General features: G+C 48.9%; 1 protein-coding gene across 4 annotated transcripts in view; it reads left to right on the forward strand.

Annotated features, from left to right (window-relative positions):
- The window catches only part of GRIK2 (glutamate ionotropic receptor kainate type subunit 2), a 240,358-nt gene that overhangs the window by 208,947 nt on the left and 16,852 nt on the right, over nt 1-14,559 (forward strand). For 3 of the 4 annotated variants that reach the window (XM_064170069.1, XM_064170072.1, XM_064170073.1), the window contains one exon: nt 9,264-9,514. In XM_064170069.1, the coding sequence (XP_064026139.1) occupies nt 9,264-9,514 (251 nt within the window). Of the gene's footprint in view, nt 1-9,263; nt 9,515-9,715; nt 11,215-14,559 lie in introns of those variants that run through there. The other variant, XM_064170071.1, reaches the window with a different exon arrangement.

Below are 14,559 nucleotides of genomic sequence, written 5' to 3' on the forward strand. Positions count from 1 at the left end.
TTCATCAGGAGATGTATACCACTTAATTATCATGTTGTAGCCAATAACACTCTATAGGCTGAACAGGTTTATGGTGACTGTTCTGTCTCTGGGGAGTGACCTAGAAAGAAAAAGAGTATTCACAGAAGTTGTTTCTCTTTTATGCTGTCAAAATCTTAGAATCATAGAAGAGAATCAGAGAATCAGGCAGGGTGGGAAGGGACCACAAGGAGCAGCCAGTGCCAACCCCCTGCCATGCCCAGGGACACCCTACCCTAGAGCAGGCTGCACACAGCCTCAGCCAGCCTGGCCTCAAACACCTCCAGCCATGGGGCCTCAACCACCTCCCTGGGCAACCCCTGCCAGCCTCTCACCACTCTCCTGCTCACCAACTTCCTCCTCACCTCCAGGCTGACTCTCCCCACCTCCAGCTTTGCTCCATCCCCCCACTCCTGGCACTCCCTGAGAGCCTAAAAAGTCCCTCCCCAGCGTTTTTGCAGCCCACTTCAGATGCTGGAAGGCCACAAGAAGGTCACCTGGGAGCCTCCTCTTCTCCAGCCTGCACAGCCCCAACTCTTTCAGTCTGTGCTCACAGCAGAGCTGCTGCAGCCTCTGAGCATCCTCCTGGCCCTGCTCTGGACACACTCCAGCATCTCCACAGCCCTCTTGTCCCAGGGGCTCCAGAGCTGGATGCAGGACTCCAGGTGGGGTCTCAGCAGAGCACAGCAGAGGGGGAGAATCCCCTCCCTGGCCCTGCTGGCCACACTTCTGCTGCTGCAGCCCAGGCTCTGCTTGGCTTTCTGGGCTGCAAGTGCACACTGCTGGCTGCTGCTGAGCTTCTCCTCCAGCAGCACCCCCAGGTCCCTCTCCTCAGGGCTGCTCTCCAGCCACTCACTGCCCAGCCTGCATTTGTGCTTGGCATTGCCCCAACCCAGATGCAGAACACTGCACTTGGTCTTGTTGAACCTCCTGAGCTTGGCTTGTGCCCACCTCTGCAACCTGCCCAGGTCCCTCTGGATGGATCCTGCCCTCCAGCCTGGCTTCTGCAGCACACAGCTTGGTGTGGTCAGCAAACTTGCTGAGGCTGCACTCAGTGCCTCTGTCCATGGCACCCACAGAGATGCTGAAATCTTGTAACTGATCTGACTGTTTTTAATGCAGGCCTTTTCCAAGAGGATCTCATTGCCTGCCATTATTTATTTCCAAATACAGAAAAAGAGAAAAAGAGGGGGAGAAAAATTCAAATGAAAGCAGAAAGGGGAATATAAATTACTTAACAACAACAAAAGCTTTTAATATGTGCTTGGAATATCAAAGAGCCAAACTTAATGCAGTCAAAATACAAACAAATTACTCTGATTCCCTAAGTGTGCAATAAAAGTGAACAAAGATATCACAAAGATGATCTCAAAGATGATCTTACCTCTCCTCTTAGAATTAATTTAGTCTCCTGCCTAGGCTATATTTATCATTCCAGAGATTTGCAGCCTGATTTTGGAATCATCTGAAAATTAATTACTACTTAAATTAGTCCCCAAAAGTTTTGTCAGTGCATTTGGTTACACAGCTGAAAACAGCTGCTACATGTCTGAAAGCATTGCTGGATTCCCTCTTTAAAACACTGAGCCCAAAAGGCAGCACTGCTTTGCTGGCTTGTAGCTGAGCTGTGGGTGAGCTCTCAGGCTCTGCAGCTCTTCCTTCTTTGCATTGTGTGGGACACTGAGGACACAGGAATTGCCCTTGTCTGTCACCTGTTGTCATGTAGTTCTCCTGGAGAAACATTTCCCATCCAGCACTGTGTCTACTTAGCAGTTGTGCCTTTTACATACTTATACAAGTCCTGCTTGGTTAGTTTCAAACAGAAGTGCTCTAAGTGCCAGCAGGACAAGGGAGGTTCTTGTGCCCCTGTGCTCAGCACTGCGCAGGGCACAGCTTGAGTGCTGTATCCAGTTCTGGGCTACTCCATTCAAGAGAGATGTTGAGGTGCTGGAAGGTGTCCAGAAAAGGGCAGCAAGGCTGGGGAGGGGCCTGGAGCACAGCCCTGTGAGGAGAGGCTGAGGGAGCTGGGGGTGTGCAGCCTGCAGCAGAGGAGGCTCAGGGCAGAGCTCATTGCTGCCTGCCGCTGCCTGAAGGGAGGCTGTAGCCAGGTGGGGTTGGGCTCTGCTGCCAGGCAAGCAGCAACAGAAGAAGGGGACACAGCCTCAAGTTGTGCCAGGGCAGGTCTAGGCTGGATGTTAGGAGGAAGTTGTCAGAGAGAGTGATTGGCATTGGAATGGGCTGCCCAGGGAGGTGGTGGAGTCTGTGTGGCTGGAGGTGTTGAAGCCAAGCCTGGCTGGGGCACTTAGTGCCATGGTCTGGTTGACTGTGTAGGGCTGGGTGCTAGGTTGGGCTGGCTGAGCTTGGAGCTGTCTTCCAACATGGTTAATTCTGTGAGTGCAATTTTACACCCTGATCTCCCATGCTGGAAATAGAAACATTGTCCTCTGCCTACAGCTTTTAATACCTGAAGCTCTGCTACTCCTGCTGTTGCTACTACTACTAACTCTAAGCAAGCATTTGGGTTTATTGTCAAGATTCTTTAGTTCTCTTGAGCCTACTTATTACCTCATATTATTGCATGATATCAGGTGTGTTTTTTTCACCAGTCCTTAGAGATGAGACACAGGAAAGATTCTGTCCCTGTGGGAATAAACAGGAAGCTGGGTACCAGCACAGGAGGCCTTTCCTTTCTGGTTGCATGCACTTTAATCTGTAATCCTCCACATGATCTGAACTGCAATATTCATCACTTATACATGCAGAAAAGTGCTGAGCTTCAGTTCTGTGACTGAAGCAAATGAAGACATTCATCTTCATTAGCTGAACACAATGCCTAAAACAAAAATAGGGGCAAATTAGTTATTTTTTTGTGCAGGTCAAAACATGGATTGAAAAAAAAATGTGAGGTTTTCAGCTGCTGGAGCAGTTCATTTGCTGTTTCTGAAAGATAAGAATATGTAGCTGAAGTATTTGATCAGACAGTGGGGTGGATGGCCCAGGGAGGTTGTGGATGCTCCCTCCCTGGAAGTGTTCAAGGCCAGGTTGTGTGAGGACTTGAGTGACCTGTCCTAGTGGGAGGTGTCCCTGCTCATGGCAGGGGGTTGGAACTGGCTGAGCTTTGAGGTCCCTTCCAACCTAAAGCATTCTATGATTCTATAAGCCATTGATTAAGAGATGTTCCCAGCAGCAAAATCAGTCGCTCCCATGAGCAACTTTGATAACATTATGTACTTCTGTGCTCCACAACCTCCCTGTGCCTGTGCCAGTGTCTCACCACCCTCACTGCAAAGAACCCTTTCCTAACATCCACTTTCAACCTCCCCTCTGCCAGTTCAAACCCATTTCTCCTCCTCCTGTCATTGCCAGACCTTGTCAGTAGTTCCTCCCCAGTCCTCCTGTACTTCAGATACTGGAAGGCCACTCCAAGGTCTCCTCGAAGCCTTCTCCAGGCTGCACAACCCCAACTCTCTCAGCCTGTCCTCAGAGCAGAGCTGCTGCAGCCCTCTGAGCATCCTCGTAGCCTCCTCTGGTCTGGCTCCAGCAGTTCCATGTCCTGCTTGTGCTGGGGCTTTGCTTTGCTTTCCTTGTTTATTATATTTGTGTGTATCTGTCTGTTCTCTGTGTGCTGATGAGCCCTGCCCATTTACTGAGAGTTAAACTGAGATCTGGATTTTGGGCTAAAGGAGGATCTGCTCCTCTGTGAAGCTTACAGGAGCTGCTGCCTTTGCTTTGCTTGATTGCTCTTCTCCTCACCGCGGGGCATCGCTTGCTTCCTACGATTGCCAAAGAGCTTTAATCCATCAAATCCCCAGCTACAGCAAAGGCTTTACTCCATGACTGCCCTCAGTGATCTTTTCTTACATGAAAATGAGCTGATTTTGAAAGTGCAGCCAGGGATTGGGAACTGAGAGAATCCCTCTGCTTTCTTCCTGTGTTACTTGGAGACTTTGGAGTCCATGGATAGGAAGAAGGAACCAAGCTTGTGCTGACTCTTCTCTCTGTTGCTTCCTTCCCATCCCAATTAGAGAGGGTCAGGCAGCAGAACTGGCTGAGACTTGTAAAAGACAAAATCCCTCTGTGGAGCTAAGTAGGTGCTTCTCCTCTCCCCAGAGCCCCTGGGCAGGCTAGTCCTTTCCCATGGCTGCCTGCAGTGCTGAGCACTGCCTAGGGTGCAGGTTCCTGGAAGCTGTTTCAGTCCCTGTCATGCATGGGGCTGTGCAAAGTAGATTTTCTGTAGGAAGTAGTTTCTCAGAATCACAGAATTGGTGAGGCTGGAATAGACCTCTGAGATCATCCAGTCCAGCCTATGCCCTAGCACCACCACACTGACCAGACCACGGCACTATGCGACCCGTCCAATCTTCCCTTAAACACCTCTAGGGATGGTGACTCCACCACCTCCCTGGACAGTCCATTCCAGTCTCTAATTCCCCTTTCCATCAGGAAGTGCTTCCTAACATCCACCCTAACCTCCCCTGGCACAGCTTCAGGCCATGGCCTCGTATCTTGACACAAATTGCCAAGACACACAGGTTAATTCTGTGATAAGGTCCCCCTGGGTCTCCTCTTCTCCAGGCTGAACACCCCCAGCTCATGGAATCACAGAATTAACCAGGTTGGAAAAGACCTCTAGGATTGAGAAGCTGTGCCAAGGGAGGTCTAGGCTGGATGTTAGGAGGAAGTTGTTGGCAGAGAGAGTGATTGGCACTGGAATGGGCTGCCCAGGGGGGTGGTGGAGTCTCTGTGGCTGGAGGTGTTGCAGCCAAGCCTGGGTGAGGCACTTAGTGCCATGGTCTGGTTGACTGTGTAGGGCTGGGTGCTAGGTTGGACTGGCTGAGCTTGGAGCTCTCTTCCAACCTGGCTGATTCTATGATTCTCTGATTCCTGTGGACACCAACTTCCAAAATATCAGACAATTTGTGATGATGTCTTCTGCTACAGTGCAGCTGAATGATGAAACAGGTTCCTGGTCCAACACTCCCTTAGTGAAGGAGGCAGTGGGATGCTTCTAGTCCTTTTTATTCACCTAAGGTCAAATGGGAACTGGTTGACAGGCCAGTAATAGAGACTGAGAGAAGCCAGGCAGGAGATCTTACTGAATTATAATCTAGTGGGAAGCCCTTTCAAAAGCAGCCAGATCAGCAGGATTTCAACAGACTAATCTGTATGCAGTGAAGCCTCAATATAAAAAGCTTATGTGTTCATAACTTCTGATTAAACATATCATTATCTGCATGAATCTTCATCTGCTGAGACCTCAGGGCAGGAAACTTACCTGTGTATAACTTGCACACTGCTGCTGAGACTTTGTTATCCTACTTCTGTGCAGATGCTTCAGACAAGAGAACATGAGGCAGATTTTCATTGCTCTTTTAATCTTTCATAAGCAAGCAACTGCAAACAGAAATTACTGCATCCTTTACTGAGCCTGGGGATCAAGGGAGGGCACTGCATGGGGAGATTCAGACTGGAGGTTAGGAAGAAGTTCTTCAGCATGAGGGTGGTGAGAGCCTGGAAGAGGTTGCCCAGGGAGGTGGTGGAAGTCCTGGAGGTGTTTAAGGCCAGGCTGGATGAGGCTCTGGGCAGCCTGATCTAGTGTGAGGTGTGCCTGGGCATGGCAAGGGGGTTGGAACTGGCTGATCCTTGTGTTCTCTTCCAATCCTGACTGATTGTATGGCTGTATAGAAGGTCTCAAATGGATCATCTGTAATAGAAGGTCTTAAACAGCTATTTGCTTTGCTATCTTAGTTTTCCTGCTGCAGCAGGAAGACCAAAGGTCCTTTTAGCTGCCAACTTGACAACTGTTTGTGCAAATTGTAAGAGATCACCAAGAGCAAGTGATAGAAATCACCCTTAGCTGCATGCTTCTAATGCAGTCCTCATCAACTTAACTCATTGTAGGTCAGGTGAGGCTGAGCTTGGTGATTTCTGTCTAGGAATTCTTCAGCTAGCTCATTTTCTTAAGTCCTTCAAATGGGCTAGAACAGTGTGTGCACAAATCTGGTCCCTAGAAGGCATAAATAATACATGAAGAATAGTTGGTGCTGTCTATATTTAGACTCACAGAGAGTGTGGAAAGGAAATGCAAATCAATTTAATTAGAAAGCAGGCTGTCAGAGCAGAAGATAGCTTAAACTGGCTCCAGGATTATTTCTCAGAATATAATGTTATTTAAGTTGTTGTTAAATATTTATAGGCAGTGTAAGGCTGAAAATATCCCCCAAAGATTACAGGATGCTGTTGCACTTCCCCATGCTCCCGTGGACCAGTCACTCTCCTCCTTCCATTTGACAGAAGAAATGTGCCAGGGACAGGGTTTGCAGTGTTTGAGCACCAGCAAGATGGTCTGAAACTGGCTGACTTTGGCCCCTGCATGCAGAAGAGATGAGGAGAGAGTTTGGTTTCCTTTCTGCCTCCTGCAGCATGCTGTGTAGGCACAGTTCAGCTCCTAGTGCAGAGCATCACTTTGCCTAAGCCTAGGTGATAAACACGACACAAGCTCTGGAACTTGGGTACTTTCAGATCAGCTTTTCCCACTTTTATTCTGGAGTGTGCTGCACTTAATGGGCAAAGCTCTCTGTGTTTTACTCCCATGCTGGCATAGTGACCTTTTGCTAGTGACTTTATTCTAATCAGCTCTAGATATGCAGGAAGAAGTTGAGGCCTAGGAGGTTCCATGTGAACCTGAGGAAGAATTTTTTTTCCCTGTGAGGGTGACAGATCCCTGGAACAGGCTGCCCAGGGGGGTTGTGGAGTCTCCCTCTGGAGAGATTCAAGAACCATCTGGCAGCCAACCCTGTGCTGGGCTGCAGCAAGAGCAGTGTGGGCAGCAGGGCAAGGGAGGGGATTCTGCCCCTTGGCTCTGCTCTCCTCACACCCCACCTGCAGTCCTGGGGGCAGTTCTGGAGCCCCCAGCACAAGAAAGACATGGAAGTGTTGGAGCCAGTCCAGAGGAGGCCACCAAGATGCTGAGAGGGCTGCAGCAGCTCTGCTCTGAGGACAGGCTGAGAGAGTTGGGGCTGTGCAGCCTGGAGAGGAGAAGGCTTCCAGGAGAGCTTGGGGTGGCCTTGCAGGATCTGAAGGGGACCTACAGGAGGGCTGGGGAGGGACTATTGACAAGGACTTGTAGTGACAGGAGGAGGAGGAATGGGTTTGAACTGGCACAGGGGAGATTGAAAGTGGATGTTAGGAAAGGATTCTTTGCAGTGAGGGTGATGAGACCCTGGCACAGGCACAGGTTGCCCAGGGAGGTCGTGGAGCACAGAATTGACCCAATGTGATCAAAGATCACATTCTGTGCTTCTGTGCTCCACGACCTCCCTGGAGGTGTTCAAGGCCAGGTTGGATGAGTCCTTGAGCAACCTGTTCTAGTGGGAGGTGTCCCTGCCTATGGCAGGAGTTGGAACTGGCTGAGCTTTGAGCTCCCTTCCAACCTAAACCATTCTGTGATTGATTCTGTGTGTTCCTGTGTGATCTGCTCTATGAGATACTGCTGTGGCAGGGGGTCTGGGCCAGGTGGTCTTTCAAGGTCCCTTCCATCCCCTGACTTTCAGTGATTCTGGCAGACATGACAAATAAGTTGAAGGGAAATTCCAAGAGAAAATACACACTTCCTAGAAGTATGAAATCTCCTATCCATGGCTGTGTGCTTTAATATCCTTCAGCTCTTTCACTGATCACAGTGCATGAAATAGTCAGATGAGCAGAACCTCCCTAAAGGATGCTGAGGAGTTTAAAAGAGAAGTTATCAACTTAATGGGAATTAGTTTTCATTACTCAGTGGCAGGATGTACCATAAAAATGAGAGCTTGGAAGTGAGGTTATTGTGACAGCAAGAAGAAAAATGAGGGGAGGGATGGGCTCTGCAGAACTGTGTTGCTAGCAGATGAAAGAGATGATGCCATGCCTTTTCAGCTGGGCTTTTTTTCCCTGCCTGGGATTTCTTAACCACTTTAAGAGTCTTTTGTTCCTGTTTTGGAAGGAGGAGAAGAAAAATGATGGCTTTGCTCTCTCCTTAATCACTACACAAATCTGAGCACAGGAAGCACTTCTAACTGATGTGTTTTACTCCCTCACATTCAGAAAGAAGAAGGTTTCTCCCCTGATGTTATTCATTAATTAATGTAGGTTTTTAAATGCTCATTATATGGTGCAGAAGGACTTCTCAAAGAGGGGAGCAGATGACATACAGAGATACAACACTCCCCTTTGAAATATTGAAGGCTGCAAAAGCTCCAACATTATCAGGTCGTTTCCAACTGCTGAATTATGAGCAGGAAAGGCAGTGAGGTATGAGCAGTTACTTCCCTGTTACCCAAGCACATGTAACCTTATCTTCCTGAATGGATTGCTACCCACTGCTGTTAATAACTCTCTGCTTGGAAGGCATCTTAAGTGCCCAACAATCCATCAAACAAGAGACTTTGGTGGCTTGGTCCTGCAGCATCAATTGTTGTTTCTCCTTTTAATAAGGTAATAGCATAAAGTTTTCCTTCCCTGTCAGACTTTGGGTTAGCTTCAGAGTGACAATCAATGAAGCTACAACCTGTAGATTTATGTATGTTAGACTAAACCTACTGCATTGTAATTAAAAGCCTGATGGGGATGGACAGATGAGCCTTGTTTGGCTGGAGGTGATAGCTGGGCATGGAGATGTCTGAGGCCATGGAGATGAGCCCTGTTTGGCTGGAGGTGATAGCTGGGCATGGAGATGTCTGAGGCCATGGAGATGAGCCCTGTTTGGCTGGAGGTGATAGCTGGGCATGGAGATGTTTGAGGCCAGGGCACTGAGTGTGATGGAATTTGTCCTGCCCAGCTGGATACCAGCTGTGTGTATATACATCTGTATCTCACACACACAGAATCACAGAATCTCAGGGGCTGGAATCATAGAATCATAGAACCAACCAGATTGGAAGAGGCCTCCAAGCTCAGCCAGTCCAACCTAGCACCCAGCCCTGTCCAATCAACCAGACCATGGCATTAAGTGCCCCATCCAATGCCCCTGGAATGGGCTGCCCAGAGAGGTGATGGAGTTGCTGTCCCTGGCGGTGTTGAAGCCAAGCCTGGCTGGGGCACTTAGTGCCATGGTGTGGTTGATTGGCCAGGGCTGGGTGCTAGGTTGGACTGGCTGAGCTTGGAGGCCTCTTCCACCCTGCTTGGTTCTATGCACACGACATTGCTTTTATTCAAGCCAGCAATAACTGCCTTTATCATACTGCCCGTGTGATGTGTGCTCTCTTTAGGCTCTCCATACAGAGACAAGATCACCATAGCAATCCTCCAGCTGCAAGAGGAGGGCAAGCTGCACATGATGAAAGAGAAGTGGTGGAGAGGCAACGGCTGCCCAGAGGAGGAGAGCAAAGAGGCCAGTGCCTTGGGAGTGCAGAACATCGGCGGCATTTTCATCGTGCTGGCAGCAGGATTGGTGCTTTCTGTCTTTGTGGCAGTGGGGGAGTTCTTGTACAAATCAAAAAAAAATGCCCAGTTAGAGAAGGTAAATATTGTCTTTTCCTCTTTGCTTTTCTCTTTGTGAGCTCTTTAAATAATCCTTTAAGCAACCTGGCAGGGAAATGTAGGTGATGCCTACAGCTTGTCTGTTGTATCGCGCAGTGCTTGTGCGACAATGGATCGCAGCAAAGCAGCCTGAGGTTGACCTTTCCAGCTTGTAATTTGTCTTCAATGTGTTTAATTGTAGCCAGATTTCAGCACAAGTGACTATTTCTCCTCTTATTCAAGCCTGAAAAAAGACAGCTTTTTACTCCTGGAAGTGCACTGCAGTTAATGTTATGGAGGAAGAAGAAATCCGAAAGTCTTACGGGCAGCAAGTTAATCTTCTCCTTTTCTAACAAAGCGACAAACTGTAGCTCAAAGTCAAACTCAAACAATGTCTCTGCAGAAACGTTCTTGACAGAAATTGATACTTGCAGAGCTGTCCTGGTAGCATCTGGAAAAGATGACATCAGCATGGTGGGGTTGGGTTTTTTTTTGGTGGGTTTATTCCTGCTGTGATGTCTCAGAACTTCAAAGCGACTCAGTTTTGAGTGCAGTGTTCATTTGTTCTCTGCTGCAGTGCACTGTGGTTGTGCCAACACCAGCAAAACCTGGGGGGATTCTTACCTTAAACTGTCCCTTTTGCACAATACATCACTTCATAGATGTTTTTAGATATATGTGTGTGTGCTCTGTTTAGACCTCAGCTCCAGCTCCACGTTTTATTGAGTTGGCAAATTCTGAGTTGTAAAAGCTGAGGAAAAACTGTTGGATTTTACTGGACCTTCTCAATCCTTCTCCTCCTTCTGAGGCATTTGTGACCTATGGCAAGTTGTAGATTCCTATTTAGAGTTTCCATGTAATGCTATAATAGCTGTCCCTGCTTGCTGCAGGGGAGGTTGGCCTAGATGACCTTTGGAGGTCCCTTCCTGAAGCTCTGATTAAAGCAGCAGCAACAGCAGGTCCAAAGGCTGCTCTTTGCCTTGGTGTTTTTCCAGATGCTACTGGTGAGTTTGTGGAACTTGCAAACTTACAAGTTGTTTTCACTTCTCTGGAGGCCACCCTTTGGTATCCAAGTGTCCTGTTTATAAATGTATTGTTAAAGAAGTTTGGGGTGGGTTTCCCCCCCACCCCAAATACACACAAAGGCAGTGTGAGGTTACAAGGTCCTGAGCACAGCTTGACCGTGAGTACATTTGATGATGTTGTGGAAGGATCATTTGGAGCCTCTTCTTTCTGATCCTACAAGCTGATTCCTCTCTGTCAACCTGCTGTTGAAATATTCTGTTTCTGAAATGAATCTGTAGGGGGGAAAGATGGCAGCCCCTGAAGGAACTCCTGTAAAGGTTGTTTTTGTCCATTCTCAAGGTGGATGTGGCTTTCATGCAGGCACCAGCATGGTCTGGTCCCTCCTCTCTGGATTTTCAGCAAGCATTCACAGGGCTGTTCTGTCCTGCAGCATGAGTTCAGTGTTTTGCAGGGTGTGAATCCATAGCTTGTGTGACAATCACAGCAGGTTGGAAGGTGTTTGAGGAGCAAGCAGAAACTTCTTGTTTCCCCAAGCCCTGAGTTTTTGTGGTGGGTTTAGCTGTGATTCTGGGGCTTGTTTTCTTTGGTTGATGGGTTGGGGTGGCTCTTGTGGTTGGTTGGTTTGGATCTCGTTGTTGTTTTGCTTGGTTCCTTGGTTTAGTTTGGCTTTTTTTTGGTGGGATGTTTGTTTTCTTTTTATAAAATGTACTCATTTATTTTTGGTTTCTGTTTGTTAATGATGTTAGAGATAGCAGTGGTTGGACTCATCTGGCCTTTGCACAGTGCTTGTGCCTGAAGGAGAAAGGTCTCATTGACTGTGGAGATCTCAGGCTAGGAGTGAGTGTGATGCAGTGGAGTCAGATCTCCCTCTGCTTCCTTTCCTCCTAGCTGGCAATCTCTTACCTCCCCTCCCTCCCCCTCCACACCCACACACCCTGGTGGCTGGAGACCACTAAAACTGGAGTTATGAAATGAAATTAACAGGAATATGATGCCAGTATCCCTACACAGGGCCTATCCCACTCTTCTCCCAGCACCCACAGACCTTCAGTGAAGGTCTTCTGCCATCCTCTCCAAATGGTGCAGATCTCCTTTGCCTAGGAGAGGCAGCAGCAGCAGGCCAAGGGGAGATAAGCTCCCAGCTTTCTCCACTCTCTGTCTCCTCTGCTGGGATGAGTAAGCCATGCAAGGAATGCTGCTTTGTCCATCCCACCAGGAGAAGAGGCACCTCCTTCGGTAACCTATTTTAATCCCTTGAGTATCTTTTGGCTCTTGTATAGTGCTTGCCAGCATTTGATCAGAGGTCATGGTAACCACCAAGGAAACCACGGGAACCAGATGATCCTGGGATATCAGTGGCTACATCAGTGTGTCTCCTTTGAATGGGGAGGCACTGCAGAATCCAAGTGCATCATCTAGATCTGGTTCTGTAGCTCCTCTAGTACACACAGCGAGACGTTGGCTGGTGTGAACCTGGGTGGGGGAGAGAAATCTTGGAATCCTTTGAGCAAAATTGTGCTACTTTCTAAAAAACCCTGGCACATCTTGTCAGCAAAGCAGCTCAGAGCATCTCTGTGCCTGATGTGCTCCAAGATCCACAGGGAACGTGTGACACCATCCTGGGCTTTCTGTGAAACAGATGAATTCATGGCACCACAGCACTCCCCAGACACTTTCCTCTTGTGCTGACACCTTCCCAAGGCAAAGCTGAGCCTGGATGTTATCATAGCTGCAACATCACTGACACTCACTATGGCTAGGTTGAAAAATGAGCGTCCTCATTTGCTAAGTGTTCTCTAGGAGATCCAGATCTGATGGCTGTGAGGAGAACAATCCATCATTCAATTCTGCTATCATTTGTGGCCTTTCAAAAGTCATTAAGCCATCAGCAGGTCAGAACTAGGTCTCCTTGTGAAAAAAAACCACAACAAAACACCACAGCAGACAGTAAATTTATTACTTTTGAACTGTTGGGTTCTTCAAACGGTCTGAAGTGAGGCTCACAGCAGCCTGCTTTAGCTGATTCACTGGGGGCAGACCTGGCCATGGGCTTAGTAATGCAAAATACAAGATTACATCTCAGTGTGTGCTGGAACCCTAACCCCAGCAGAGTATTTCTGGAGTTCAGGGATCGAGTCAGTGAAATTAGCCTCTCTGCAGCAGTCAACTATTGATAATGTGTTATAAAAGCAATAGCTCAATCGATCCTGGGCTGGAATTTACATGCATCTCCCAACAAAGACAAAAGCTGTTGAGCTTTTCCTGGTAAATAATTCACTGCTCAGCCACACAACCGAGCTGAGAAAGATCAGTCTGGGTAGTTGTGTGACACAAGGAAGAAGGAATGAGCAGTTAGCAAGACTGCATCACAAACCTACTGGATAGCTGTCTGTGCTGCCTCTGCTACATACAAACCAGGGCTTTCTGCTTACAGCTGCGGGTTCTGCTGAGCAAGAAATTCTGAATGCTGAGCTGTGACCTGTACATGAGACTCTCTTTGAAGATGGCACAAACTCCACTGGTTGACTTTTGCCCCCAAATAAATTATGTAGGAGAATTTCAGAACACCTCCTGCAAGAGGCACAGGCCACGTTTTGCTTTTGATAATGTAGTGATAACAGGAAGAGGAGTTGTAGCCGGCTGAAAAGTCCATGCAGCTATCCTAAGCCAGAGGGAGATTAGCTTATGGGGATATTTGATCTTAAGCTTACTAGAAATGAAGTGCTGTGATTGCCAATTTGCTGTCTACCTCAAGCACCCATTTGAGCGGTGCCATAACCTGGGCTGCATTTGGAGCTAAGTCACCCCTCTGGCCCTACCCACGACATAACAGCGCTGATTGGCTTCTCAGAGGAAGCGTTGGCAGTGCCAGCCGTTGCCCTTGTCTGCGGCAGCATTTCAGCACGCCGCTGGCACAGCAGCAGCTGGTAGAGGGGAGGGCAGGCTGGAGGCTGCCCTGCACTCCCGCCGAGGTACCACAAGGTGGCGCCGGGCAGCGTCTCCGAGCGGCATTGCATTGGTGGCTGTGAGCAGCGCTGCCGCCGCAGCGCTCCCCTGCTCGGCTCACGGCAGCCTCTGCCAAAGCCTAAAGGCTGCTGCTGTTCTTTCCTCCTGTTTATGACACCAACATCTCATCGTGTCATCTGCTTGGCAAGGTGCTAGCAGGCAGAGCTCGCTTTATCTGGCCCGTCTTGACAAGGGAGGCTCAGCCATTTGCATGTTATAATTGCTTGTGCTGGGGAAGGACCTGGTCCCCGCTCCCCGCGGGCGCTCAGAGGGCAGCCAGCAGCGGGGCTGGCAGCAGAACAATTACCGCATGCACATCCCTCTGCCTTTGCTTCTCACTGATGTGCTTCCCTCTCTTAGGGCTTGGGGTCCATCTCACACCTTCAGTGTGCCATAGCTCATGCTGTGATCATAAAGAGCAGGGGAAGCATTAACCTCGAAGGCCATTACTGCTGGCTGTTACCTTGATGGTTCTCCCTGTGAGACTCTGTTGACCTGTCCTTTGGGTTTGAGCTCATTTTGTTGCCCTTTTCGGTTTGGTTTTGGGGTTTTTAAGGGGATTTGTTTGATCTGGACGAGGGGATTGAGTCCAGCATCAGTAAGTTTGCAGATGACACCCAGCTAGGAGCAGGTGTTGATCTGTTGGAAGGTAGCAGAGCCCTGCAGAGGGACCTGGCCAGGCTGGATGGGTGGGCAGAGGCCAATGGGATGAGATTGAACAAGGCCAAGTGCAGGGTTCTGCACTTTGGCCACAACAACCCCAAGCAGCACTACAGGCTGGGGACTGAGTGGCTGGAGAGCAGCCAGGAGGAAAGGGACCTGGGGGTACTGATAGATAGTAAGCTGAAGATGAGCCAGCAGTGTGCCCAGGTGGCCAAGAGAGCCAATGGCATCCTGGCCTGCATCAGGAACACTGTGGCCAGTAGGACAAGGGAGGTTCTTCTGCCCCTGTACTCAGCACTGGTCAGGCCACACCTTGAGTGCTGTGTCCAGTTCTGGGCCCCTCAATTCAAG

The sequence above is a fragment of the Pogoniulus pusillus genome, chromosome 33, assembly GCF_015220805.1.
Source record: "Pogoniulus pusillus isolate bPogPus1 chromosome 33, bPogPus1.pri, whole genome shotgun sequence".
NCBI lineage: Eukaryota > Metazoa > Chordata > Aves > Piciformes > Lybiidae > Pogoniulus > Pogoniulus pusillus.